Here is a 25,052-nt window from a genome sequence, read left to right on the forward strand (position 1 = left end):
TAACCAGAATTAAAAATAACCCTTATATTTTATCTTACTTTTAGCACAACCTTATTTAAATTCATTCATAATCCTTACTTCTTAATCCAGACTTTCATTAAAAAAATAATAATTTTGTTTTCTTATTTTTTTTTTTACTTTTGATTGGGAGTTTTTCTGAAGATTGGGAAAAATATCATATATTTTGCGTTGGGAATGGGTCCGATAGTCGGACCCGTGGGTACTTTAGAAAAAGCCCTGATTATTCACTATCAATGTTTTCTGTATTCAATTATCTCATAAACTTTACATCACATAATTTATTATTAAATCTGCACTCTCACAGATTGAACATTTTGTCAACATTTGTTTTTGTCATGGAACGTGAAAATGCATTCATATAAGTCTGCTGATAAATCAAAGCGCTGAAAGCGCTGCAAGACTGTCGGTGACGTAACTGAAGCAAGCAAACACTACCGCAAAGTTCTTTCAAATGAAACATGATCAAATGATTTCATACAAATGATTACCACTCTTTAAGGTAGATGAAGAAGGATAAATGTGATTATAATAAGCACAAATATATTGGCCCTACTTAATCATGTATCCAATGGCCTACAAGATTCTTAATTCAAATTTCCTAATTTTGAACCGCTTTAAATTAGTTCAATGCATATTCATTATGTTAAAATTGCTTCAATTTATGACGTCGCTTATAACAGTTTCAGTAAGCAATTACATTCCTTCATTTCATTATGGTCTGTTGAAGCCAATGTCTTTAAAATGCAAATACAATACAAACTATACCCAAGATTCAAGGGACAAAATAAAAATATAACTTTAAATGCTCTTTCAAGCCTAAAAATGCCTCCCAGAACTTCTATCAACAGAGTCCACATATCTACAAAATTTGTGCTCGAGTTACTTTCTTTGATATTAAATTGAAAACAAATCTGCATGGTGCTGTGGCATCATACCATGAAAAAAAAACTAATATCTTTAAAATTTGTTTTCTAGTTTGTTTTTATTATAAAAGTGTTAATAAATCTGCATGGTGCTGAAGAAAAAAAACTAATGTCTTAAATTTCAAATCTGCAGCATTAATTAGCGCCATGTTGTCAAGAATATCTGGACAATTGAATGAAATATGCATGGACCGAAATGACAGCTGGTTTTTCATTGACAAAAGATGCCTTTGAGGCAGTTTTAAGATTATGCTATTCAAAGTATGAGGGTAGTTGGTACAGTTTTCACTCATATTCAGATGATGGCTGATGTTTGCTGATAAACATGTATCCTCTTAGCAGCAGGGAATAAGTAAATGACATAGTTTTAATGACCAATATTGGAGATGTGACCTTGACCTCCAAATTCAAAGGGGTCATCTGCTGGTCACCCCAAACCTAAATTTCAAGTTTAAAGGCCATGGGTGCAGACTTTGTCGAGTTGTCACACAGGCAAGCTTTTTGCGTTCAATGGTCTGTGACAAATCAATAGGGCTCACCTACTGGTCAGGCCCAACCCCAAAGTCAAGTTGTTGAAGGGCCATGGGTGCAGGCTTTGTCCAGTCATTATTAGTACAATCTTTTAGCATTCAAGGTCACTGTGACCTTGACTTTTGACCCAATGACCCCTTAAATCAATAGGATCTTCTAATAGTCAGACTTAGCCTCCAGGTTGAGTTTCAGGGCCATAGGTGCAGGCATTGTCAACTTATCAGTCAGATGTATGGTTTGACACCTTCCTGTTCAAGGTCACTGTGACCTTTGACCATATTACCCCTAAAATCAAAAGGGGTCATCTACTGGTTAAACCAAACTTTCATGTCAAGTTTGACAATAGGTCTAGGAATTGTAGAGTTATCACCCGGAAAAGCTTTGGTCTACTGTCAGACAGACGGACGTAGCGGCCAACATGTGCAAAGCAATATACTCCTCTTCTTTGAAAGGGGCATAATAAATTGAAATTGTTTAAATACTTTTGTTTATTATGTTAATTAACTTACACTACATACAACAAGTACCATTTTGATATTTTCGAATGCTCATTTGGGCATGTACATGGGTTTTGATCTGACTATGAACATAAAACTACATAGTGATGTTCCCTCCTATCAATTCTAAATTTAAATAACCATGAGAAAAAAAAGAATGTTTTCACTGCACCATGAATAAATATGTCAAACAAAATAAATGTCAAGTTATTCAAGATTAATTTAACACTGTTCTTTTGATGATTTCCGTGCATTCCTGACTGCAGGTTTTTCCCATTTTCCCACACAGTTATTTCATATTGGCCTTACAAGGTCAGATCTTGAATTGGGTCTTCATTGCTGGACACTATCTCTTTATCTCCACAGAAAACACACTGGTGCAAGTTTCACTGCAACAACTGCAAAAAAGTTATATCATATTCTAACTGAACTCTGCATCAATATTCAATTATTTTTTATTGGATTTAGGAAATGTCTTTGTTTTAAAGGGTTCATATAAATTAATGCATTTTTTTTTCAATTTAATGCATTACCATGCTGGACTCTTTGACATTGATGGTTAAAACAGGCACATGATTTGTGTACAGATTAAACATTATTAATTATAAATGTGTTCTTTAATTAATAGACAAGTGGCAACAATTTCCCCAGTTAATAAAGCTTACATTTGTATATCTGCAGATTAATCATTTGCATTTCTTTTGCTTTGATCATTTAAGTCAAATGAGTTAGACATGATAATGCATTAAAATAAGAAATATATTTTTGGGCATCAATCTATAGTGTGTGCCTTCAATCTAGGAATAAATTTCTTCTCAACAGATGCTAAATTATAAAAAAAATACATAAACCAAGATTTTGATTATGACATACCTGCATAGTTAGTGGTCTCCATAACTGCTCAGAAATGCTCCCTATGACAAACTAAGTGCTGGTGTATGGCTGGGTAATAGTGCTGCTCCAACCAATAGAGCAATTCTTCCTACAGGTGGACCAGCTCCTCAATATGGTTTCTGTCATGGCAGTGATAACAGTATGTAACATGCCCTTTTCTACTTTCCAGAGAATGAATCTTCCAATCTAAATTACAAATTTAAGAACAAATATATACATATGCACATGTAATGTTGTTAAAAACAAACCATTTAGATGCCACAAAACTATAAGATTTTAGGTGAAAATTGAGCCAAATCAAAACATTTAGTCATTTAAAGCTGCACTCTCACAGATTTACTGTTTTTACAACTTTTGTATTTTTTGTCTTGGAATGACCTATTTTTTTGCTAAAATATCTGTAAACCAGTGATATAAGACTACTGACAAAATATTAGATTGCAGACTTCCATATTTCAGGTTGAAAACAAAGGTTTTATGGCTTAAAGCGTTACTAACGGTTTAAGAAAAATGCATAAAACATTTTGAACTTACAAATAACATTTTCTGACAAATTTATTGTCAGCAATCTTATATGAATGGTTAACATGCATTTTCACATAAATTGGCCCGTTCCAAGACAAAAAATAAATAAAGTAGTCAAAACATTCAATCTGTAAGAGTGCTGCACTCTCAGTCACTGAAGGTTTTGACAACTTCTTTTACTTTTTGGCTTGGAATAAGCTAATGAAAAGCAGTATGAAAACTGATGAAATAAGACTGCTGACAAAAGATAAGATCATGTTTTTTATATTTACATTTGTAACTATTAGTTTTATGGTTAAAAGCATTACTAACGCTTTACTAATAATGAGATTTTTGGCACAGAACATCATCTTTTGACCGTATTAAACTAAGAAAACAGCGTTCCAATATTTTCAGTTGTCTTTTTTGACTGAATTAGTATAAGAAAGCAGCGATCCCCTTTTTCCAGTTGTCTGTTATGACCAGTGTTCAGAAATTCGCATAAAATAATTCATTACAATACCAAGAAATAAAAAAAAGAGTTGGTAAAACAGACAATCTGTGAGAGTGCAGCTTAAACATATGATACGCCTTATTAGCCAAGTGCAGACCTACTCACATCCTGGCTACACAGCCAGTACATTCATCAGCTTTACTGATTCGAACCAGGCACATTGATATTGGTAGACTAGCATTTTACCATTCTGTGCTGGCCAGTAAAGTTCTCATTTGAATTAGAATTCAAAATGTATATACCTTTGTTCATTTTTTTGCCAACTCTGTTTCAACTGAACTTCCTAAATGAATGAGAAGTTTCAAAAAATAATTACAATATCTCAGTAAATACCTGCATTTATGTGTTTCTTGTGCAATCTGTCAGCTTTGGTAGGCTCATGTTTCATTTTGTCCACCTCAATACTTGTAATCTTCTAGTCTGATATACTGCCATCCAATTTTTAAGTCAGGTCAGGCAGCCACTTCAGCTTTGTTCCAGTTGATTGTATCAGATGATGTTAACAATACTAGCCTTGTATTCAGGCACTTCTCAATCTGAAAGTTTACAAAAGAACATGGCCTGTAATATTTAATAAAAAAATCATACCCGGTAATTGTTTACTCCTGGATGATGGGTTCTAAAGTAAACCTTTGAGAAAAGATGCTACTGATATGGTGCTTGAACCCACGACCATGTGAACACTTGCATGGAGATCTGTCAAACTGAGCTAACTGGGTAACTGATTTTTAGGCAGCTCCCAGCTTGGCTCTACAATTGACAGGTGCATTATACATTATAGAGTCAATAAATCAAACACTTGAAGCACTAGTCCAAATAATAGTGACTTAACTGATCTTTTTACAAATTTTGAAATGGCATATCCTTCACATACAATTTTTTTGTACCAAAAGTGAGTAGCTATTCCGATTGGGACTCTGGGTCAGATAATTATATATATCTAAAATATGAGTTATGTACACAAAAAATAAAAGCTGACGAATTATTATGAGTTTGATGAGTGTTTTTCTTCATTTAATACTGTCAAAACATAATGATATAAACTGTTATACATGAAGATCACCTGCAAGACTGCGGTGCATATATTTACATAGATGTAAAATGGTTGTGTTTAAATGCATTAAATACTTGTTTTGTGAAAAAAATCTTTGCACTTACATGATAATAACTAAAATACGAATATAAAACCTTTAATATCTATTTCAAACATATAATACTTATCTAACTACGATTTCAATATCTTTCAACCCCCACCCTGTTTTGCACAAACCCGATTAGACGTAAGGGATTGGAAGAATCCCATATAACACGTCTATTTTTTTAGACTATTGAAGCATATATGTTCTTTTTTGATGGTTGAGACGTTTCAGGTTAAACAACAATTAAAAATGCGAAATAATTTTAGTGAATAATCAACTCTGAATTGAAAGTAACATGAAGATGTTGTAGTGAAGGATTTGCCATATATATATACATATATATATATACATTTTTTTAATCGTAAAAAGAGTCCGTCAACGTACAAATATTTAGACTAAGAGATGAAGATCAGCTAGATTACCTTCTAGTCGTAATAATTGTACGTTGACAGATTTTTTTACGATTTTTGATACAGCAAATCCTTCACGTACAAATTGTTTTGTACGAAAAGTGGGTAGTTATTCCGATAGGGATTCCGGGTTAAAGCATATTGCATCTATAACATATCATAAAAACAAGAAATATTACCAGATAATGTTATTTTATATAAATTCCGTAACCAAAAAGTAATATCAAGCAAATACTTATGAGTTTGATGGTTTTTTCTTCATTTCATTCTGTCAAAACATAACAAAATATACATGAAGGGCACCTGCAAGGCTGAAGTTCACAATTTTACAACAATCGGAACATTTCGGCCATCAATTGTAACAACTCGCCATCTTCGGTAAGCTTCGAGATAGTCAATCCCTGTTGGATACTGGCTGAGGTGTTCAGATTGTTCGGCCAAGGCCGAGTTGTTACGATTGTATTATCTCGAAGCTTGTAGGAGGTGGCCGAATTATTACGATTGGGTCAAGTTGTTCCACTTGGCATAATTGTTGTCTGTGTCAGTCAACTTTCCTTTTAATGAAAAGGTGAATAATGTGTTTTAATGCATTAAATGCTTGTTTTTTTGCAAAATAGCTTTGCACTTCCATGGTAAAATATGAATATAAATCTTTACTTTATTATCCATTTCCATAAAATACTTCACTTAATACAATTTCAATATTTTTCAAACAGCCCCGCTTTTTGCACAAAACCGTTTAGACGTTAGGGATTGGAAGAATCCCGTATAACACGCCTATTATTTCAGACTAATGTACATGTACCTTCGTGTCCGAAATCGATCACTTCCTGGCAGCTCATTTCTGGATTGTCTCCATCTAAATTTAACATTTTTAGACGCATACATTGATGCCATTTTTGCTTCGATTGATGTTAAAGCAATAGCACTAAATACAGGTCGGTTATTTTGTAGAAGAACATGTTCGAAGTAACATACAATTTCATTTCCGCATAATCGCCGCCATATTGTGTATGACTTTAAAAACTACACCCTATAGTCCAAAATAACAATAGGCATAACGTTGACACACTGTGATAGGTATAATCCAAATAATTTACTCAAACAAATACAATAGTTCGATTGCTGCTGAAAAAAATCATTTGAAACATAAAAGCTATTTCACAAAATATTACATGACATGAACTCTTTAACCGCGTATGATTTATTTCTTAATAGCTTTCATTCATAAAATAAGTTCTTTGCCGGGGTTTGCCGGGTCAGTCTTGAATGCCGGGATATGTGTGACGTCACACGGTGTGCAAACATGTGGTGTAGCTTACTCTTGGATGTAGGGTAAAATGACTTCGTATGTAATTGCTATACTTTCATTATTTTTCATTATTTTGTTCAATAAAACTCACCAAATTGCAACGGTACAACTATACTAAGAGTAACACGCAATGTTTGTCATAAAAAAGGCAATAACGCGTTAAATACACATAAGCAGGTACTTGACGCCCCACATTCACGTAAGTAGTTCTGTTGCTACGCAGGTGGTGTGTATTAATATATTCATGTTCAATATGTCGTGTCAGGCGACTAGTCGCGTTTCTGAAATACCGCTCTCTAAAGACTGTCGGCTTGCAGCCGACAGTCTAAAAATAGTCACAGATTTTTCTTTTTTAGTTCAAAAATTCATTTTTTATGCATTTTTCTTAAACTGTAAGTAACTCTGAAATTAGTTTTCGAACTGAAAATTAAAAATCTGCGATCTTATATTTCGTCAGCAGTCTTTGAACACTGGTTTGCAGATATTCACACAAAAATTTGCTCATTCAAAGACAAAACGTAAAAAATAAAATAAAATCTGTTAAAACGGCAAATCTGTGAGAGTGCAGCTTCAAAATGTAAAAATGTTTAATGGTAGTGGAGGGGAGGGGAGGGGGGTAGTTATCCATTATTTAAACAAAATTATATATCACTTTGTAGTTTTTAAATGAAATTTTAAAGCCTTTAATGAAAGTTATCATTTAGGCAATAAATAAACTGGAAGATCACTGATGGTGACAAGGCCATAACATAACTAGATTTTGCGACGTCTGTATATTGACGATGCTGAAGGTTACATACAACTAACTATTAAGATCTGTTAAATATAAAGTTAAAGTTAAAAATAATAAATATTATAAACACATGTTAACTTTATATCATTTACTCAATATAAATATGTTTAACAACTTTACATCTAAACAACATCAAACCGCTGGAAGATGAATTTTAAAGTGTAATTTATATCTTGCTATTTTTCATTAAATGGCGTACTTGATTTTTGCTGGGTTTTTCTCCCGTAAAATATGCATTAAGTAAATGGAATTTTCAAATGAAAGAAATAACTCTAAATAGTCCATCAAAGAAGCTATTTACTTAAAAGTAATGTAAATAATCTCAAAAACAAGGCTTATATTGATTTCGTTGTACAGAAAAGTTTTGTTTTTTTGTTTCACGTTATTTCATTTCCGGTGTCGAAGCTCCTTTTGGTATAAGATGTTGTTTTGAGCTAAAATAACTTAAATCTTGTTTTATTGAAACCCCGCAGGAATTTTCCCCAGAAGGTTGAAGAGTGAGGTTGAAAAAACCTGTGTTATTCTGCAAAAATCCCGCTGGGGCCCGAAGTTGGTGGGTCAATTAGACAAACTTCCAAAAACATTTCGCAAACAAAAAACATCAAAAGCAATACGTATCATTTAAGAAAGGTTTAATTTATTCTATTTTTAAATGTATTGTTACCATATGGTGAAAGGTGTCGTAAAAGTTATAAACACAACTGTCAATTTAAATTTAAATGAGCAATGGTGGTTCTTGTTATAGTAGAGATGTTTATTCTTTATTTCCATTGAATAATATTAGTTAATTAACATTAAATATGTTTAATATGTGTTTGTTTGATTAAGCTACTTGTTTTAATTTTATATATATAAACTCTTTATTGAAATAAATTACTGCATCAGTTCAATATTTCAGTGCCCACTGTACTGGGAAGTGCCCAACTGTCCACTTGAAGTGTTGACACATGCATTTGGGTTGGTTATGAGAGATAACTCACTGAGGACAGTAGCTTGACAGCAGGATTGAAGCGGGTGATCAAAGTGAATGAAACTTAGCACCTTTAGGTAAATATATAGATAGTGCTAATACTGTAGACAAAAAGTGATCTTAGTGTATGAAACTATAAAATAATATAACTATTTTTGTTTCATATACATACATGATTTGATACTTGTTTTGATTATGCATACATTCTTAACTAAAATAAGAGATTCCAGCTGTTTCACTTTTTTAGCGTCTGAATTACTGGAAGTGTCTAACTACCCAGAAGAGATGCCTCTAGCAGTGGAGTTGGCTATGGGTGTACAGGCAATGAAGACTCAATGGCTGAACTTGACCAGGTGAACAAAGTCAATACAATGAGAATGAAATGGATTGTGATTTTGGTATTGCATTTACTGTGAAATCATTAATGTTCGTGGGCATGAAATTTCGTGGTTTGTCGAAAAAAAACAATTTCGTGGGTACTTGAATTCGTGGATTTTCATTTTTGGAAAAAAATAATCGAAGATGCGATCGTCCTAGATCGTCTGCATAATATCCACGCGCTGGCCCGTGATTTCCGTCTTATACGTCACTCGGTTTATGACACTCGCTTTATTGATAAATTTAGCAAATCTGTTAGCTTTTAGAATACATGTACATGAATATTTTGTAGATAGGTAAAATATTATTGTAAAAGGTCATGGACCATCTCTTATAATTCCGAATGGAATGGCATTGCACTGTTTTTTAATGTTATTTTACATTGTATGTGTTTTATGGTATGTGCAATGATGAGATGTAAATAAAGATACAAACTCGCTAATGTGGTACGACATGCCAATTAGTGCATATACCCATGTCAATTATCGATTTAATTGGGAATAAAGGTAATAAAAGAAGATGTACCCTGATCATAAATACAGATAGGGGAAGCCATTGAATGCCAATTAAGAATTTGCAAACTGTGAAAACACCGAAAAGGTGCGTATATTGTCACGTTCGGTGCTTATTAACCTTCAATGTACTAGTAATCGATTAATTATTTCATTAAATAAAAAAATCGAGTATGGACACTCATCACGCACATCTTGTAAACTTGGAGATTTTCATTAACAGCACACGTTTAACCACGTGCTTATAACTATCATTTGCTGCATTAAACACATTTAATTGATTTGGTTCATTATTTGTTAAAGGCAGTTATACTAGTAATATATTAACAGAATAATGATCGTAAGTCATACAGTGAGACAGGTTTTAACACTGTATACTGCGACCTCTGTAAAGAATATACTAGAGTATGTACGTAACAAGGCAATTGAAAAAGTGAATAAAGTGTTTATATTTCGTGGGATCTTGAATTCGTGGATCACCCAACCCACGAAAACCACGAACATTAATGCCCCACGAACATTAATGATTTCACAGTAGATGATGATTGTTATGTTGATGATGATGATGGTGCTGGTGGTTGTTGTTGTGATGATGATGGCAATGATGATGATGATGATGATGATAATGATGATGATGATGATGATGATGATGATGATGATGATGGTTGTTAGTGATGGTGATGCTGGTGATCGTGGTGTTGGTGGTGATGGTGATGACGATGATGATTGTGGTGGTGGTCATATTGTTTGTCATTGTGGTCATACGATGATTATTATGATGGTGATGATGATAATGATAATGATGATTATCCCTAAGTTTAAATGTCTTGTCCACATAACCTAAGCTGTTTTATTTAGATTGGTGGTATGGAGATACATTCGCATGGCGGTGGTGGTGGTGGTGGCTGTCATGATGGTGTTGTGATTGGACTACTTTGGCAGTCATGTTTGCACAATATGCTTTGAACAACATTATCAACACAAAGATATGTATTTAAATTTGTTCATATAAAAAATTTATGGACATCATTTTCAATTCTTTATTATTAAATCATTAGTTTTGAATTAATTTCTTAAATGTTTGTCAAATTAACAAATTATATTTATTTTTTAAGAAAAACACGAAAACTGAAAAAGGCATTTTCTGATGGTTTTTGTGTCGCCTGAAAAGACGACATATAGGGCTTACTTTTTTCGGCGGCGGCGGCGGCGTCCGCGTCCCATTTTCGCTTGTCCAGGGTATATCTCCTAAACTATTAGTGGTATCAACTTGAAATTTCATATGTAGATAGATCTAATTGAGGGCAAGTGCAGTGCACATGAGCTGTTACTATTGCTCCCATATTTTTAGAGTTATTGCCGTTTGTTATTTTTCATGCTTAAAGTTTTGTCCGGGGCATATCTTGTAGAATATAAGAGCTATCAACTTGAAACTTCATATGTAGATAGATCTCATGGAGGGCAAGTGCAGTGCACAATAACAGTAACTCTTGCTTTCTTAGTTTTAAAGTTATTGCCCTTTGTTAATTTTCATGATTAAAGTTTTGTCCGGGGCATATCTTGAAGAATATAAGAGGTATCAACTTGAAACTTCATAGCTAGATAGATCGCATTGAGGACAAGTGCAGTGCACAAGAACCGTAACGCTTGCTGCCATATTTTTAGAGTTATTGCCCTTTGTTAATTTTCTTGCTTAGGTTTTGTCCGTGGCATATCTCGTAAACTATAGGAGGTATCAACCTGAAACTTATTCCGTAGGTATATCTGATTGAGGGAAAGTGCAGTGCAGAAAAACCGTAACTCTTGCATCTATATGTTTAGAGTTATTGCCCTTTGTTAATTTTCATGCTTAAAGTTTTGTCCGGGGCATATCTTGAAGAATATAAGAGGTATCAACTGGAAACTTCATAGCTAGATAGATCTCATTGAGGGCAAGTGCAGTGCACAAGAACCGTAACTCTTGCTGCCATATTTTTAGAGTTATTGCCCTTTGTTAGTTTTGTCCGGGGCATATCTTGAAGAATATAAGAGGTATCAACTTGAAACTTCATAGCTAGATAGATCTCATTGAGGGCAAGTGCAGTGCACAAGAACCGTTACTCTTGCTGCCATATTTTTTAGAGTTATTGCCCTTTGTTAATTTTCTTGCTTAGGTTTTGTCCGTGGCATATCTCGTAAACTATCAAATGCCACCAACACTTGAAAGTTAAATGGCAACATCATTGTCTATAAATGAATAAAATGCCAATCTAACAGCTATAATGTCGACAGTAAATAATTCGTCAGGCGACACATCCAACTCGCGGAGTTCTAGTTGAAATCTTATAGTGAAAATGCTAAAAGGCACCAGCATTCTTTCCCAAGATTTCCTTAACCAAACATGGGTACCAGAAAAGGTTTATTTCATATTCATGTATATTCCTATATAATACTTTTATTTAAAAAGTTGCACATTCATGTGGCTTCATTTGCACGTGGCTTATAATAGACTGGATGGAAAAACTCATGAATCAAGAAGTGAAAAACAGTTTACAGCAATGTAGATATATTAGTGTAATGAACATATTTTAAATTAATTTAAAACAATATTTTTTAATATAAGCACGTTTAATATAAGCACGTTTATTAGTACATGTGATATTTAATTTAAAACAATATTTTTTAATATAAGCACGTTTAATATAAGCACGTTTATTAATACATGTGATATTTGCCTCTTTAATTATGATATTTATTTCAATTATTTATAAGAGTTTTATGAGAATTAGTGACTGCATTGTTTCCATGCTTCAGTGACTGATGGTGATGTACACGGTCGTCGTGGTGGTGGTGGATGTGCGGATGGTGGTGAGCACGGTAGTTGTGGTGGTGGTGGATGTGCTGATGGTGGTGAGCACGGTAGTGAAGGTGGTGGTGGATGTGCAGATGGTTGCGAGCACAGTAGTGGTGGTGGATGTCCTGATGGTGGCGAGCACAGTAGTGGTGGTGGTGGTGGTGGATGTGCTGATGGTGGCGAGCACGGTAGTGGTGGTGGTGGTGGATGTGCTGATTGTGGTGAGCACGGTAGTGATGCTGGTGGTGGATGTGCTGATGGTTGTGAGCACAGTTGTGGTGGTGGTGGTGGATGTGATGATGGTGGTGAACATGGTGATGGTGGATGTGATGATGGTGGTGAGCACGGTGGTGGTGGATGTGCTGATTGTGGTGAGCGCAGTGGTGGTGGATGTGCTGATGGTGATGAGCACAGTGGTGGTGGATGTGCTGATGGTGGTGAGCACGGTAGTGGTGGATGTGCTGATGGTGGTGAGCACAGTAGTGGTGGTGGTGGATGTGCTGATGGTGTTGAGCACAGTAGTGATGATGGTGGATGTGCTGATGGTGGTGAGCACGGTGGTGGTGGTGGATGTACTGATGGTGGTGAGCACAGTAGTGGTAGATGTGCTGATGGTGGTGAGCACGGTGGTGATGGATGTGCTGATGGTGGTGAGCACGGTGGTGGTGGATGTGCTGATGGTGGTGAGCACAGTAGTGGTGGTGGTGGATGTGCTGATGGTGGTGAGCACGGTGGTGGTGGATGTGCTGATGGTGGTGAGCACAGTAGTGGTAGATGTGCTGATGGTGGTAAGCATGGTGGTGATGGATGTGCTGATGGTGGTAAGCACGGCGGTAGTGGATGTGCTGATGGTGGTGAGCACTGTGGTGATGGATGTGCTGGTGGTGGTGAGCATGGTGGTGGTGGATGCGCTGATGGTGATGAGCATGGTGGTGGTTGATGTGCTGAATCTGGGCAGCATGTTTGTGGTGGATGTGCTGATGGTGGTGAGCATGGTAATGGTGGTGGTGGATGTGCTGATGGTGGTGATCACTGTGGCGATGGTGGTGGGGGTGGTGGTAGTGCTGATGGTGTTGGTGTTGGATGTGCTGATGGTGGGAAGCACGGTGATGGTGGTGGAAGATGTGCGTAGTGAGCACAGTAATGGTGGATGTGTTGATGGAGGTGAGCACGGTTGTGGTGGATCTGCTGAAGGTGGTGAGCACGGTAGTGGTGGTTGTGGATGTGCTGACGGTGGTGAGCACGGTGGTGGTGGTGGTGGTAATGGAGGTGGAAGTTTTGATGGTGGTGAGCAAAATGGTGGTGGTGTTGGATGTGCTGAAGGTGGTAAGCATGGTGGTTGTGGTGGTTGACGTGCTGATGGTGTTGAGCACGGTGGTGGTCATGATGATGGTGGATGTGCTGATGGTGGTGAGCATGATTGTGGTGGATTTGCTGATGGTTGTTAGCACGGTGGTGGTGGATGACGATGTGCTGATGGTGGTGAGCACAATGTTGGTGTTCGTCATGATAGTAATAAGCACGTTGGTGGATGATGGTGGTTATGATGGTGATTAGCATAGTGGTGGTGATGGTGGTGGTAGTGGTGGTGATGATCAAGATAGTGACAAGCAAGGTGGTTGGTGGAGGTGGTGATGATGGTGAAAAGCATGGTGGTGGTGGTGGTTGTGATGAGCACGGTGATGAGCACGGTGATGAATGGTGGTGGTCATGATGGTGATTAGCACGGTGATGGTGGTGTTAGTGGTCATGTTGCTAATGAGCAAGATGGAAGAGGTGATGGTCATGATGGTTATAAGCACGATGATGGTGGTGATGATGGTGATGAGAACGGTGGTGGTGGTGGTCATGATGGTGATGAGCAAGATGGTAGTGGTGATTGTCATGATGGTTATGAGCACGGTGATGGTTATGATGGTGATAAGCATGGTGATGGTGGTGATGGTGATGATGGTAATAAGTACGGTGATGGTGGTGGTCATGTTCAAGATGGTGATGAGCAAGATGGTAGTAGTGTTTAACATGATGGTTATGAGCACGGTGATGGTGGTGATGGTGATAAGCATGGTGATGGTGGTGGTGGTGGTGGTCATGATGGTGATGAGCAAGATGGTAGTGGTGATTGTTATGATGGTCATGTGCACGTTGGTGGTGGTGATGGTGATAATGGTGATTGTACGGTGATGGTGTTGGTAATGATGGTGATGAGCAAGATGGTAGTGGTGATTATCATGATGATTATGAGCATGGTGATCATGGTGATGGTGATGATGGTGATAAGCATGGTGATGGTGGTGATGGTGGTTATGATTGTGATGAGCAAGATGGTAGTGGTTAATGTCATGATTGTTATGAGCACGGTGATGGTGATGATGGTGATAAGCACGATGATGGTGTTGGTCATGATGGTGATGAGCAAGAAGGTAGTGATGATTGTCATGATGGTGATAAGAACGGTTAGAGTGGTGATGGTGATGATGGTGATAAGTATGATGATGGTGGTGATAAGCACGGTGATGGTTGTCATGGTGGTCATTATGGTGGTGAGGACAATGAGAGTGGTGATTGTCATGATGGTTATGAGCACGGTGATGGTGATGATGGTGATAAGCACAGTGATGGTGGTCGTTTTGGTCATGTTGGTGATGAGCAAGATGGTAGTGGTGATGGTCATGATGGTCATGAGCACGGTGATGGTGGTGATGGTGATAAGCACGGTGATGGTGGTGGGCATGATTGTGATGAGCAAAATGGTAATCGTGATTGTCATGATGGTCATGAGCAAGGTGATGATGGTGATGGTGACGATGGTGATAAGCACGGTGATGGTGGTGGTCATGATGGTGATGAGCAAGATGGTAGGGGTGATTGTCATGATGGTTTTGAGCACGGTGATGGTGGTGATGGTCATTATGGTGATAAGCACGGTGATTGTGGTGGTCATGATGGTGATGAGCAAGATGGTAGTTTTGATTTTCATGATGGTTATGAGCACGGTGATGGTGGTGATGGTCATGAAGGTTATGAGCAAGGTGATTGTGGTGGTCATGATGGTGATGAGCAAGGTGGTAATGGTGATAAGCAAGATGGTAAGCGTATTTGTCATGATGGTGATAAAAACGGTGTTGGTGGTGGTGGTGATGGTCATGATGGTGATGAGCAAGATGGTAGTGGTGATTGTCATGATGGTTATGAGCACGGTGATGATGATGATGGTGATAAGCACGGTGATGAGATGGTCATGATGGTGATGAGCAATATGGTAGTGGTGATTTTCATGATGGTTATGAGCACGGTGATGGTGATGATGGTGATAAGCATGGTGATGGCGGTGGTCATGATGGTGAGGAGCAGGACGGTAGTGGTGTTTGTTATGATGGTTATGAGCATGGTGATGGTGGTGGTCATGATGGTGATGAGCAAGTTCGTAGTGGTGATTGTCATGACGGTGATAATAACAGTGGTTGATGGTGTTGGTGGTGATTATGATGTTGATGAGCAAGTTGGTAGTGGTGATTGTCATGATGGTTATGAGCATGGTCTTGTTGGTGATGGTCATGATGGTGATAAGCAAGATGGTGAGGGTGATTGTCATGATGGTTATAAGCATGGGTGATGGTAGTGGTGATTGTCATGATGGTGATAAGCATGGTGATGGTGGTGGTAATGATCGTGATGTGCAAGATGGTAGTGGTGATTGTCATGATGGTGATAAAAACGATGGTGGTGGTGATGGTGATGATGGTAATAAGCATGGTGATGGTGATGATGGTGATAAGCACAGTGATGGTGGTCATTATGGTGGTGAGGAAGATGGTAGTGGATGATTGTCATGATAGTTATGTGCACGTTGATGGTGGTGTAATGATAAGAATGGTGGTGGATGGTGGTGGTGCTGGTCTTGATGGTGATGAGCAAGATGGTAGTCGTGATTGCCATGATGGTTATTTGCACGGTGATGGTGAGGATGGTGATAAGCACGGTGATGGTGCTGGTCATGATGGTGATGAGGAAGATGGTAGTGACGATTGTCATGATGGTGATGAGCACGGTGATGGTGGTGGTGGTGGTGGTGGTCATGATGGTGATGAGCAAGATGGTAGTGGTAATTGTCACAATGGTTATGAGCACTGTGATGATGGTGATAGACATGATGGTGATAGACATGATGGTGATAAGCACGGTGATGGTGGTTGTCATGATGGTGATGAGCAAGATGGTAGTGGTGTTTGTCATGATGGTAATAAGAACGGTGGTGGTTGTGATGGTGATGATGGTGATAAGCATGGTAATGGTGATTGTCATGATGGTTATGAGCACGGTGATGGTGGTGATTGTCATTATGGTTATGGTGGTGTTGGTGGTTATGATGGTGTTTAACGCGGTGGTGGTGGTGGTCATGTAGGTGATAAACATGGTGATGGTGGTTGTTGTGATGGTGATGAGCACGGTGGTGGTGGTGGTCATGTTAATAATGAGCATGGCAATGGTGGTTTGCATAATTGTTATAAGCATGATGGTGATGATTGTCATGATGGTGATGAGCTAGGTGTCGGTGGTGGTCATGATAGTGATGAGCACTGTGGTGGTGGTGGTCTTAATGGTGATAGACAAGGTGGTGGTGGTAGTGATGGTCATGATGGTGATGAGCTGGGTGGTGGATTGTGAAGGTCATGTGGTTAAAAGCATAGTGATTGTGGTGATCATGATGGTGATGAGCATAGTGGTAGTGGTGGTGGTGGTGGTGGTGGTGGTCATGTTGATGATAAGCATGTTGTTTGTGGAGATTGTCATGATGGTTTTAAGCATGGTGTTTGGTGGTGATGGTGATGATGCTGATAAGCATGGTGGTGTTGGTGGTCATGATGGTGATGAGCAACATGGTAGAGGTGATTGTCATTTTACAATGAGCACGGTGATGGTGATGATGGTGATAAGCACGGTGATGGTGGTGGTGGTGGTGGTGGTCATGATGATGATGAGCTAGATGGTAGTGGTGATTGTCATGACGGTGATAAGAACGTTGGTTGATGGTGGTGTAGGTTGTCATGATTGTGATGAGCACAGCGATTATGGTGGTTATGATGGTGATATGCACGGTGATGGTGTTTGTGATTGCCATGATGGTGATAAGCAAGATGGTAGGGGTGATGGTTATGGGCACGGTGATGGTGGTGATGGTCAAGATGGTGATAAGCCCGGTTATGGTGGTGTTCATGATGGTGATGAGCAAGATGGTAGTGGTCATTGTGAAGATGGTGATAAGAACGGTGGTGGTGGTGATGTTGATGATGTGATAAAAACAGTGATGGTGGTCATGATTGTGATGAGCAAGATGGTAGTGGTGATAGTCATGGTGGTTATGAGCACGTTGATGGTGATGATGTTGATAAGAACAGTGGTGTATGATGGTGATAAGCAAGGTGATGATTGTGGTGGTGGTCATGATGATGATGAGCAAGATGATAGTGGTGATTGTCATGATGGTTATGAGCACAACGATGGTGGTGATGGTCATGATGATGATAAGCACGCTGATGGTGGTGGTCATGATGGTGATGAGCAAGATGATAGTGGTGATTGTCATGATGGTTATGAGCACAACGATGGTGGTGATGGTCATGATGATGATAAGCACGCTGATGGTGGTGGTCATGATTGTGATGAGCACAGTGGTGGTGATCATGATGGTGATACGCAAGGTGGTGGTGGTAGTAATGGTCATGATGGTGATAAGCACAGTGCTTGTGGTTGTGGTGATGATGGTAATGAGCACTTAGGTGGTGTGATTGTCATGATGGTTATGAGCAAAGTGGTTGCTGGTGATGGTGATGATGCTGATAAGCATGGTGGTGGTGGTGATCATGATTTTGACAAGCAAGATGGTAGAGGTTATTGTGATGATGGTTATGAGCATGGTGATGGTGGTCATGATGGTGATGAGCAAGATGGTAGTGGTGATTGTCATGATGGTTATGAGCACGATGATAGTGGTGATGGCGGTAATAGTGATAAGCACAGTGATAGTTGTTGTGGTGGTCATGATTGTTATGAGCATTATGGTAGTGGTGATGTTCATGATGGTTTTAAGTACAGTGACGGTGATGATGGTGATAAGCACGGTTATGGCGATGGTGGTGGTCATGATGGTGATTAGCAATATGGTAGTGGTGATTGTCATGATGGTTAGGAGCACGGAGATGGTTATGGTGGTCATGACGGTGATGAACAGGGTGGAGGTGGAGGTGGTGGTGGTTTTGATGGTGTAGAGAGCGGTGGTGGTGGTGTTCATGATGGTGATGAACACGGTGGTTATGGTTATGATTGTGATGAGCACGGTCGTGGTGGTAGTCATGATGATGCTGAGCTCGGAGGTGGTGTTTGGTAATGAAAGTGATTAGCACTTTGGTGGATTGTGATTGTCATGATGATGAAGAGCACGGTGGTGGTGGTGGTCATGATGGAGATAAGCAAGGTGGTGGTGGTGGTCATGATGGTGGTGGCGAAGTGATGGTGGTGGCCATGATGGTGATGAACACGTTGGTGGTGATGGTGGTGGTGGTGGTGGTGATGGTGGTGGTGGTGATGGTGATAATCACAGTAGTTGTGGTGGTGGTGATGGTGGTGGTGGTGGTGATGGTGGTGTTGGTCTTGATATTTGTTGTTGTGGTGGTGGTGGTGATGGTTGTGGTGATGGTGATGGTGATAAGTACGGAGGTGGGTGTGGTCATGTTGGTGATAAGTATGACGGTGGTGGTGGTCATGATGGTGATAAGTACGATGGTGGTTATTCTTAATATGGGAATAAGTACGGTGAGGGTGGTTATCATAATAGGAATAAGTACGATGGCTGTGCTCATAATCGTGATTAGTACGATGGTGGTTGTTCTCAGGATGGTGAGAAGTACGATGGTGATGGTGTTCATGCTGCTGATAAGTACGATGGAGGTTGTTCTCACGATGGTGATAAGTACGATGGTGGTGTTGCTCATGCTGGTGATAAGTCTGGTGGTGAAAGTGGTCATGTTGGTGATAAGTACAATTGTGGTTGTGCTCATGATGGTGATAAGCACGGTGTTGGTGGTTGTGTTGGTGGTGGTGGTGTTGGTGGTGATTGTGGTGATGTTGATAAGCACGATGGTGGTGAAGGTGATTGTGCTCATAATTCGGATGAGTACGGTGGTTGTGGAGGTGGTCATGATGGTGATAAATACGATGGTTGTTTTGCTCATGATGGGGATAAGTTCGGTGTTGGTGGTGACCATGATGGGAATAAGTACGATGGTGGCTGTGCTCACGATGGTGATAAGTACGATGGTGGTGATTGTGGTGGTGGTCTTAATGGTGATAAGTTCGATGGCTGTGGTGCTCATGATGGTGATAAGTATGATGGTGGTTGTGCTCATGATGGTGATAAGCACGATGGTGGTTGTACTCATGATGGTGATAAGTCCGGTGATGGTGGTAGTGGTGGTGGAGGTGATGGTGGTCTTGACGGTGAAAAGCATGATGGTGGTGGTGGTGATGGTGGTGGTTGTGATGATGATGGTGGTTGTTTTGGAGATGGTGGTGGTGGTGATGATGATGGTGATGATGTTGATTAGAACGGTGGTGGTGATGGTGATGGTGGTCATGATGGTGATAAACACGATGTTTGTGCTCATGATGGTGATTAGCACGGTGGTGGTGGTGGTTGTGGTTGTGGAGTTATTGATGGTGATGGGTGATGGCGTTGTGGTGGTGGTGGTGGTGATGGTGATGATGGTGATAAGCATGGTAATGGTGATTGTCATGATGGTTATGAGCACAGTGCTTGTGGTTGTGGTGATGATGGTAATGAGCACTTAGGTGGTGTGATTGTCATGATGGTTATGAGCAAAGTGGTTGCTGGTGATGGTGATGATGCTGATAAGCATGGTGGTGGTGGTGATCATGATTTTGACAAGCAAGATGGTAGAGGATATTGTGATGATGGTTATGAGCATGGTGATGGTGGTCATGATGGTGATGAGCAAGATGGTAGTGGTGATTGTCATGATGGTTATGAGCACGATGATAGTGGTGATGGCGGTAATAGTGATAAGCACAGTGATAGTTGTTGTGGTGGTCATGATTGTTATGAGCATTATGGTAGTGATGATGTTCATGATGGTTTTAAGTACAGTGACGGTGATGATGGTGATAAGCACGGTTATTGCGATGGTGGTGGTCATGATGGTGATTAGCAATATGGTAGTGGTGATTGTCATGATGGTTAGGAGCACGGAGATGGTTATGGTGGTCATGACGGTGATGAACAGGGTGGAGGTGGAGGTGGTGGTGGTTTTGATGGTGTAGAGAGCGGTGGTGGTGGTGTTCATGATGGTGATGAACACGGTGGTTATGGTTATGATTGTGATGAGCACGGTCGTGGTGGTAGTCATGATGATGCTGAGCTCGGAGGTGGTGTTTGGTAATGAAAGTGATTAGCACTTTGGTGGATTGTGATTGTCATGATGATGAAGAGCACGGTGGTGGTGGTGGTCATGATGGAGATAAGCAAGGTGGTGGTGGTGGTCATGATGGTGGTGGCGAAGTGATGGTGGTGGCCATGATGGTGATGAACACGTTGGTGGTGATGGTGGTGGTGGTGGTGGTGATGGTGGTGGTGGTGATGGTGATAATCACAGTAGTTGTGGTGGTGGTGATGGTGGTGGTGGTGGTGATGGTGGTGTTGGTCTTGATATTTGTTGTTGTGGTGGTGGTGGTGATGGTTGTGGTGATGGTGATGGTGATAAGTACGGGGTGGGTGTGGTCATGTTGGTGATAAGTATGACGGTGGTGGTGGTCATGATGGTGATAAGTACGATGGTGGTTATTCTTAATATGGGAATAAGTACGGTGAGGGTGGTTATCATAATAGGAATAAGTACGATGGCTGTGCTCATAATCGTGATTAGTACGATGGTGGTTGTTCTCAGGATGGTGAGAAGTATGATGGTGATGGTGCTCATGCTGCTGATAAGTACGATGGAGGTTGTTCTCACGATGGTGATAAGTACGATGGTGGTGTTGCTCATGCTGGTGATAAGTCTGGTGGTGAAAGTGGTCATGTTGGTGATAAGTACAATTGTGGTTGTGCTCATGATGGTGATAAGCACGGTGTTGGTGGTTGTGTTGGTGGTGGTGGTGTTGGTGGTGATTGTGGTGATGTTGATAAGCACGATGGTGGTGAAGGTGATTGTGCTCATAATTCGGATGAGTACGGTGGTTGTGGAGGTGGTCATGATGGTGATAAATACGATGGTTGTTTTGCTCATGATGGGGATAAGTTCGGTGTTGGTGGTGACCATGATGGGAATAAGTACGATGGTGGCTGTGCTCACGATGGTGATAAGTACGATGGTGGTGATTGTGGTGGTGGTCTTAATGGTGATAAGTTCGATGGCTGTGGTGCTCATGATGGTGATAAGTATGATGGTGGTTGTGCTCATGATGGTGATAAGCACGATGGTGGTTGTACTCATGATGGTGATAAGTCCGGTGATGGTGGTAGTGGTGGTGGAGGTGATGGTGGTCTTGACGGTGAAAAGCATGATGGTGGTGGTGGTGATGGTGGTGGTTGTGATGATGATGGTGGTTGTTTTGGAGATGGTGGTGGTGGTGATGATGATGGTGATGATGTTGATTAGAACGGTGGTGGTGATGGTGATGGTGGTCATGATGGTGATAAACACGATGTTTGTGCTCATGATGGTGATTAGCACGGTGGTGGTGGTGGTTGTGGTTGTGGAGTTATTGATGGTGATGGGTGATGGCGTTGTGGTGGTGGTGGTGGTGATGGTGGTGGTTGTAGTGGTGGTGTTGGTGGTGATGGTGATGGTGGTAATGGTGATTGCGGCGTTGTGGTGGTGGTGGTGATGGTGGTGGTTGTAGTGTTGGTGTTGGTGGTGATGGTGATGGTGGTAATGGTGATTGCGACGGAGGTGGTGGTGGGTATGTTTGTGGTTGTTGTGGTGATGGAGATAAGCACGGTGGTGATGGTGGTGGTGATCATGATGGTGATAAGTACAATGTTGGTGGTAGTCATGATAGTGATAAATAACGATGTTAGTTCTGCTGATGATATTAAAGTACAATTGTGGTTGTTCTCATGATGGTGATAAGTACAATGGTGGTTGTGCTCATGATAGTGATAAGCACGTTGGTGGTGGTGATGATGATGGTGGTGGTGGTAGTGGTGGTGCTGATGGTGATAAGCACAGTGGTGGTGATGGTGGTGTTGGTCATGATGGTCTTAAGTACGATGGTGGTTGTGCTCATGATTGTATTTGGTGATAAATACAATGTTGGTTGTGCTCATGATGGTGATAAGTACGATGGTGGTGGTGCTCATGCTGGTGATAAGAACAGTGGTGGTGGTGGGTCATGTTGGTGAAAAGTACTATGGTGGTTGTGCTCATGATGGTGATAAGTACGATGGCGGTTTTGCTCATGATAAGTACAATTGTTGTGGTGATCAAGATGGTGATAAGTACGATAGTGGTTGTGCTCATGATGGTGATAAGTACAATGGTGGTGGTTGTAGCGGCGGTGTTGATGTAGGTGGTGGTCATGTTGGTGATAAGTACTATGGTGGTTGTTGTAGCGGTGGTGTTTATGTAGGTGGTGGTTATGTTGGTGATAAGAACTATGGTGGTGGTTGTAGCGGTGGTGTTGATGTAGGTGATGCTCATGATGGTGATAAGTACTATGGTGGTGGTTGTAGCGGTGGTGTTGATGTAGGTGGTGGTCATGTTGGTGATAAGTACGATGGTGGTGGTGATGGGGGCTATGGTGATAAACACGGTGGTGGTATGGTGGTGTTGGTCATAATAGTGATAAGTTCGATGGTGGTGGTGGTCATAATGGTGATAAGTACGATGGTGGTTGTGCTCATGATGGTGATAAGCACTGTGGTGGAGGTGGTCATGTTGTTGATAAGTACGGTAGTGGTGGTGGTCATGATGGTGATAAGTACGATGGTGGTTGTGCTCATGATGGTGATAAGCACTGTGGTGGAGGTGGTCATGTTGTTGATAAGTACGGTAGTGGTGGTGGTCATGATGGTGATAAGTACGATTGTGATCATGAAGTACGATGGTTGTTGTTTTCACGATGGTGATAAGTACAAGGGTGGCTGAGCTCATGATGGTGATAAGTACGATGGTGGTTGTGCTCATAATGGTGATAAGTACAAGGGTGGCTGAGCTTATGATGGTGATAAGTACGATGGTGGTTGTGCTCATGATGGTGATAAGTATGATGGTTGGTGTGCTCTTGAAGGTGATAAGTACGCTGGTGGGTGTGCTCACCATGGTGATAAAGTACGATGGCGGTGGTGCACATGCTTTTGATAAGTTCCATGGTGGTTTTGTTCATGGTAGTGATAGGTACGGTGGTGGTGATGGTCATGATAGTGATAGGTACGGTGGTGTTGGAGTTGAAGTTGGTCTTGATGGTGATAAGCACAGTGGTAGTGGCGGTGATGTTGATGGCGGCGGCGGTGGTGGTGGTGGTGTTTGTGGTTGTGGTAGTGATGGTGATAAGCACGGTGATGGTGATGATGGTGGTTGTCATGATGGTGATAAGTATAATTGTGGTTCTTCTCATGATGGTGATAAGTACGGTGGTGGTTGTGGTGATCATGGTGATAGAGGTGGTATTGGTGCTGCTGATGGTGATAAACACGGTGGTGGTGATGGTGGTGGTGGTCATAATGTTGTTAAGTACGATGATGTTGGTGATTATGATGGTGATAAGTACGATGACGGTGTTGCACATGCCGTTGATAAGTACCATGGTGGTTTTGTTCATGGTAGTGATAAGTACGGTGGTAGTGGTGGTGGTGGTGGTGGTGGTCATGATAGTGATAAGTACGGTGTGGTTGGAGGTGAAGGTGGTCTTGATGGTGAAAAGCATGGTGGTGGTGATGGTTGTGGTTGTTGTGGTGTTGGAGTTGGTGGTGGTGATGTTGTTGGTGGTGATGGTGATTAGCTAGGTGGTGGAGATGGTGATGGTCGTGATGATACTAATAAGTACGATGGTGGTAGTGCTCATGATGGTGATAAGCACGGTTGTGGTTGTAGTGATGGTTGTGGTGATTGTGTAGGTGGTGGTGATGATGGTGGTAGTGGAGATGGTCATGTTGGTGATAAGTACGGAAGTGGTGATGGTCATGATGGTGATAAGTACGATGGTGGCTGTTCTCATGATCGTGATAAGTACGATGGTGATTGAGCTCATGATGGTGATAAATAGTATGATGGTGGTGGTGGTTTTGATGGTGATAAGTACTGTGGTAGTTGTGATTATGTTGATGATAAGTACGGTGCGGGTGGTGGTCATGATGATGATAAGTATAATGGTGGTGATGCTCATGATGGGGATAAGTAAGGTGGCTGTTGTGCTCACGATGGTGATAAGTACGGTGTTGGTGGAAGTGGTCATGATGGTGATAAATACAATGGTGTTTGTTCTTATGATGATGATAAGTACGGTGGTGTTTGTGCTCATGATAGTGATAAGTATGGTGGTTGCTGTGCTCATGATGGTGATAAGTACATTGGTGGCTGAGCTCATGGTGGTGATAAGTACGAGGGTGGTAGTGCTCTTGATGGTGATAAGTACGATGGTGGTTGTGCTCATGATGATAATAAATACGAAGGTGGTTGTGCTCATGATGGTGATAAGTACATTGTTGGTTGTGCTCATAATGGTGATAAATACGAAGGTGGTTGTGCTCATGATGGTGATAAGTACAATGGTGATTGTTCTTATGATGGTGATAAGTACATTGTTGG

At 40.6% G+C, this 25,052-nt stretch overlaps 2 protein-coding genes and 1 long non-coding RNA gene across 3 annotated transcripts; 1 reads left to right on the top strand and 2 right to left on the bottom strand.

Annotated features, from left to right (window-relative positions):
- Positions 1 to 1,698: 1,698 nt before the first annotated feature.
- LOC128222603 (uncharacterized) lies at positions 1,699 to 4,307 on the bottom strand. The gene is made up of 3 exons (XR_008259173.1): positions 4,218 to 4,307; positions 2,846 to 3,052; positions 1,699 to 2,370 (listed from the first exon to the last, which is right to left on the bottom strand). It is a non-coding gene; the product is annotated as an uncharacterized LOC128222603 (long non-coding RNA).
- Positions 4,308 to 7,660: 3,353 nt separating this feature from the next.
- LOC128221578 (mucin-2-like) lies at positions 7,661 to 22,130 on the bottom strand (the record flags this gene model as incomplete). Its single annotated transcript, XM_052930183.1, has 10 exons — positions 7,661 to 7,678; positions 12,578 to 13,208; positions 13,360 to 13,704; positions 18,462 to 18,598; positions 18,831 to 18,917; positions 19,077 to 19,568; positions 19,728 to 19,796; positions 20,394 to 20,661; positions 21,013 to 21,635; positions 21,984 to 22,130. Coding segments are annotated over 10 exons (2,817 nt in total), but the record flags the coding sequence as incomplete, so codon positions are not given.
- Positions 22,131 to 22,178: 48 nt separating this feature from the next.
- LOC128221579 (uncharacterized) lies at positions 22,179 to 24,489 on the top strand. The gene is made up of 5 exons (XM_052930184.1): positions 22,179 to 22,285; positions 22,799 to 23,078; positions 23,536 to 23,769; positions 23,875 to 24,238; positions 24,362 to 24,489. Exons 1-5 carry the CDS (start codon positions 22,179 to 22,181, stop codon positions 24,487 to 24,489), a joined length of 1,113 nt encoding a protein of 370 aa, XP_052786144.1.
- The last annotated feature ends 563 nt before the right edge of the window (positions 24,490 to 25,052 follow it).

Source organism: Mya arenaria, chromosome 16 (assembly GCF_026914265.1).
Source record: "Mya arenaria isolate MELC-2E11 chromosome 16, ASM2691426v1".
Classification (NCBI taxonomy): domain Eukaryota; kingdom Metazoa; phylum Mollusca; class Bivalvia; order Myida; family Myidae; genus Mya; species Mya arenaria.